This window comes from Eurytemora carolleeae, unplaced genomic scaffold, assembly GCF_000591075.1.
Source record: "Eurytemora carolleeae unplaced genomic scaffold, Eaff_2.0 scaffold731, whole genome shotgun sequence".
Taxonomy (NCBI): domain Eukaryota; kingdom Metazoa; phylum Arthropoda; class Copepoda; order Calanoida; family Temoridae; genus Eurytemora; species Eurytemora carolleeae.
The window spans coordinates 34,751-39,801 of NW_019396921.1; the positions used below are offsets into that span (position 1 = coordinate 34,751).

A 5,051-nucleotide genomic window follows, 5' to 3' on the forward strand; every position below is an offset into this window, starting at 1 on the left:
TGTAAACATAATTCTTTAGAAGAATGAGTGTTAAGGAAGAGAAAGAAGGGATGGGAGATGAAGAAAGTGGAAGTAAAAAAGATGGGCGAAGTGAAATACCTTACAAGGTTAAAGCCGGGGCGTTTCTAACCACGGCTGCAGGTTGGATTTTTGTTTTTAAAGTGTCTTTTGATTATTATATTTATGAAACACTCAGCGGGTCCGTCCAAGAGAACGAATATTGGAATGGTTCAACTTGTTTGAATTGATTTCGTGGTTAAACAAAAACTGTGTAGATGCGATCCAATTAGTTCTTTTGAAGTCCTGATAGAAAAAAAACTTTATTAAAATTACCCTTTTGGCGGTGGCGCATTTGAAAATATTTAGTCGTAAACCAAAGATAAAAATCAAACTTTTCTCAAAGATCAAAAACCCGCTAAACGAACTCAAGTGCATAAATTTTCTTGTATAAATTATATTGATAAAAACAAAACATCATTTTAATCACAAATTTAGGAATAGGAATGCTGGCCGGGTTCGGAACAGCAATGGCCTCTGCTAAAAAACAAGTAATCTAAATGTTCTACCATTGTTTTTTTTCTTCACAATCTTCTTCTTAAAATGCATTAAATAAAAGAATGGACTAAATACTGAACGTGTTAAACTTTAAAATCGATAAATTTGAATATATCTGTGAATAAAGATTTTTTCGAAACTTGGAAAAATATAGCGTTTTCATTCCAAGTTTAAACCTTGTAAACCTAACGTTTTCTCTAGAACCTTATTAACTATTTAAATTGCTATAGTACTATAGCCCACTCTTACATGTAAAACTCTTTTTCGCGCAATCGTAAACTTTTCGTGAAATCTTCATAGCATCTCTTGAACATTTTTACTGTACTACTAGCTATAAAATTATAGCTAATATATATTTGTAAAATATGGATTTTTCGTTCACAGTAACTCTGTTAATAATTACATGTAAATTTTGTTATCCGAAATAACTATACGAAAATAAAAAAATATTTCGTTTAAAAAAGAAAAGATTTATTGATTAAAAATCTACATATTTATTGATTGATTATTGATGTATTTATTGATTGATTGTTGATGTATTGATTGATTATTGATGTATTTATTATTGATTGATTATTGATGTATTGATTCATTGATTATTGATGAATTTATTGATTGATTACTGATGTATTTATTGATTGAGTTTTAGGACCCTCGTCATTTTGATGCTGGTATGATTGGCATTGATCCTGATAGTCTTTCCAAAGCTCAGTCCGCTCAAGCAAAAGCTAGGTAATTAAGACGTAATTTAATGCGTTAATGATTATTTTTTCTTTTTCATTGGGGGGGGGGGGGGCAAGTGCTTTGTATTTAAAAGTCTCTTAAGTTTAAATTTATCCTAAAGCTTCTGAATAATTCTGCTTTGTTGATGTTATTTTGTATGAATTTATATATTTAGATATTTACAAGAATCCGGCGCTAGTTTGGCAACAAGAGCTTTGGGCTACGGAACTCTGTATGCCTTTGCAGGCTGTGGACTTTTATTTTTTTCTGGTAAGGTGAAAAACTAAAAATTTTCGTTTTTTCTCTAGATCTTGAAAATCATTTCCTCCTTGGGGGGGGGGGGGGGGGGTGTATAAAAATTATATACCCCTGTACAACTCTGATTATATCATTCTCAATATAATTTTTTATTAAGGTTAAAATTTTTTTTTTTTTTTTAAATGTTAAACCTTGTTTCTAGTTTGGAAGATGATGGGGGTGAATAATCTGACGGAATTTAGAGATAAGGTAAACAAATATTTTTATTCTGACCAGTGCTTAGGATCCGGATCCGTTGGACTCGCAAGATTTTGGCTTCCTGGATCCGGATCCGCAAAAATTTGCGGATCCACTGCAAAAAAACTTTTTTATTCCTAAAACCCAAATCTGAACTTTTGAAAAAAGAGAGATTATAAAAATTTCCTCATTTCTGAATGGTATATCAAGTTTTAGGATAAAATTAAGCGAAAAAATGAAACAAAGAATTTGAAAATTATTTTTGTTAAAAGGGGATGGTGGAGATGGCACATTTGATGTAGGGGGGGGGGGGCCTGCCTTCATTTTGGGTTCAAATCTTCCGATTTTTTGGCTGCACGCCTAATTAGTGATCCTAAAATATAATCAAATTGAATTTTAATGAGCTACAATGACCTCTATTGAGGTCATTAGAAGGTCAACCACTGGATTTGTTGCTGCTACTGTATTCCCTGAGTTTCTAGCTTTCATTTGATATGCATTAAGCCATAGTTGAAATATTTTCTATTTGTGGAGGTCATTAGAGGTCATTAAAATTCAATTTGATTTTTATTTTAGGAATTTCGATCACTAATTAGGCGTGCAGCCAAAAAATTGGAAGATTTGAACCAAAAATGAAGGCAGGCCCCCCCCCCTACATCTCCACCATCCCCTTTCAGGAAATCTCAAAGAAATGACCCGGATCCGCCTCAAAATTAAATGGATCCTAAGAACTGATTCTGACAACACTGAATAAAATAAATGCAATTTGTTTTAAACCTTTCCTTGTCCTGCTACTTCTGGCTCAAAAAGTATTGGGGTTTCCCAGACTCAGAGCTCTGTGTTTCAGCCATCACAAATAATTGATGAAAAAAACTGAAGGTAGTCGCTGGATACGCACTACGCAGCGGACCATTTCGGTGGCCAGCCACCGCAGGATGTATCATTGGCTTTAAATATTGTGCATTAGCCGGGATGGATTCCAGGCCGAATGTAGAATATAGATGCGCTGCGAGCGTTCTAGGGGTTCCATGTTGAGTTAATTTTCAGATATTTTTATTAGTGACAGAATAAATTTTTCTAAACTAAACTAAAAATCTAAAAATCTAACAAAGTCTCACAGCCAATTAAAAATCTGCGAACCATCTCTCTGAAGTTAAAAAGTTAAACTTCTTATTGTATTTGTTTAGGTTGGAGGAATTCTGCCTAGAATAAGGAGAAATGATCCACCCCAGGCAACAACATATGTTTTAATAAAACTTATTTTAGAAGATTTTTTAATGCTTTTATTTTAACTAGGGGGCGCCCATCTTGGATTTTAACTTTTAATTTTTGCTCTTAAACTTTTCCCCGTGATTTTTGAAAATAGGATTTTTCTAATTTTCTAAATAACGACCATCCATAAACCCTCCCTGGGTCTTTTTAGTTGGCACAAAAAAATGGGCCCGATCGGTTCAGCCGTTTTGACGTTCATTGGATATAAACAAACATACAAGCAAAGAATCCGCCGCTTGAAATAGAGGGTCACAAGAAAATATATTTGTTGTTCAGTCCCGAACCGAATTCACCGGATTAAATGATCTCATGCAGTACTTGATAGACAAGGACAAGGAGGAGAAAGAGATCAAGAAAGCTCAGCGTTAGTTCAACTTGTCACGGTGGTGTGGAGCCAGTTTCACCGGAATTCTAGAAAATCCCCCAAAAATATAAATTGTTTTGTTTTAACAAAGTGTTGAGGAACAATTTAATTATTGGAGCGTAATGTCAAGTGGTTCTCTGTTTAACAAGCGGCAAGTTTGATTCACAACGCACCCTTTATACCTTTTTCTAAGTAACCATAAGGAAGTGTCGAATTCGGCCATTTCTTCATTGTCTCAGCAGTTCAATTCCGCAAGTCACTTTAATAGAGAACCCGAAATTCAAACTAAGGAGCATCTCTTGAAATTTGCCGACCTTAAAAGATAAAATAATAAAAGTTTTTACTTGATTATCTTCTCCATATCACCATCTGCTATTCATACTGTTAAGATACCTTCTAATCAATCAGTTTATTTATATGAAAATTTACAAGTCATAGTTTGTTGCTAGTTAGTTAGTTTATCTAAATATTTCAGATAAAATGGAATTGAGAGAAATTAAAAATTCTTTTCCGGAAGCTCCACAGGATTTTTCCATCGATGCTGATCTATTAAATGTATTTGATCAATCAATTAATCAGTATTTAGGAACGGTCAGATTAATAGGGTGAAAATGAAACGATGAATATCATCAAAAAAATAAAGGTCTTGTATTTGATATGCATCAGTTTTAATTGCTTAAATATTACATTTACTTGCTTAAACTTTCCACATAAATACAAAGAACACTAGATTTTACACAAGAGGTCAAAACTTTAGGATTTTAAATATGTTGGATGATTATAACGCTCTTAGTCGGTCATTTAATTAAAGTGGTCAGACTTAAATTCCACTTATAAAATTAATTTTGGATATTAACCTCTATCAATTAAATTAAAGTTTACACTGTCGATATAAAGTTTAGTTGATGTAGCTCAGCGCTATAACTACCAGGGGTGTATATTCTCCTTTAAAATTTTTTTTTCTCCCAATAAATTGGGTGTGCTCTTTTCGCTGAATTGTGGAGTAGTAATTATTTTATAGGAAAATAAATACAAATCTTGCCTTTTAATGTCCAATTTTTTTAAAGTTTTTTTGCTCCAGATTTATAAAAATTATTCTACCTCCCACACCCAGAATGAGGGGTTATTGTTGATATTCTTAAGAATATACACCCCTGTTTAAAATGTGTCTTCTGTTGATTACAATTGGGAACTGTTCCTCAAAACTCTCAATCCATAAGAAACCCCATCAGTTTAATCGTTTAAATCCGACTTTAATAGATCATAAAGATGCTTTATTGCTTATAATGCTAATCAATAGATTTTTAAGAGTAGTTGGTACCATTCATAACCGATGAGTTATCTGAATATTAAGCTGTTGTCTGTAGAGTTTATTAAAGACCCAGATAGTTTGCCAAGTATCTGATTATTAATCTGTTGTCTGTACAGTTTATTAAAGACCCAGATAAGTTTGCCAAGAATCTGAATATTATTTTGTTGTCTGTAGAATTTAATAAAGACCCAGATAGTTTGCCAAGTATCTGAATATTAATCTGTTGTCTGTACAGTTTATTAAAGACCCAGATAAGTTTGCCAAGTATCTGAATATTAATCTGTTGTCTGTAGAGTTTATTAAAGACCCAGATAAGTTTGCCAAGTATCT

General features: G+C 32.9%; 1 protein-coding gene across 1 annotated transcript; it reads left to right on the forward strand.

The window, feature by feature from the left end:
- On the forward strand, positions 1-3,885 carry LOC111710141 (transmembrane protein 242). Its single transcript, XM_023484183.1, has 7 exons — positions 1-141; positions 496-548; positions 1,205-1,287; positions 1,454-1,548; positions 1,739-1,785; positions 2,961-3,005; positions 3,322-3,885. Exons 1-7 carry the CDS (start codon positions 24-26, stop codon positions 3,412-3,414), a joined length of 534 nt encoding a protein of 177 aa, XP_023339951.1. The 5' UTR covers positions 1-23; the 3' UTR covers positions 3,415-3,885.
- The last annotated feature ends 1,166 nt before the right edge of the window (positions 3,886-5,051 follow it).

Coding starts and splice junctions, on each gene's coding strand:
- LOC111710141 (XM_023484183.1), top strand. CDS start 24: ATGAGTGTTAAGGAAGAGAAAGAAGGGATGGGAGATGAAGAAAGTGGA. Junction 1,288..1,453: donor TCCGCTCAAGCAAAAGCTAG/GTAATTAAGACG, acceptor TTATATATTTAG/ATATTTACAAGAATCCGGCG. Junction 1,786..2,960: donor TGACGGAATTTAGAGATAAG/GTAAACAAATAT, acceptor GTATTTGTTTAG/GTTGGAGGAATTCTGCCTAG.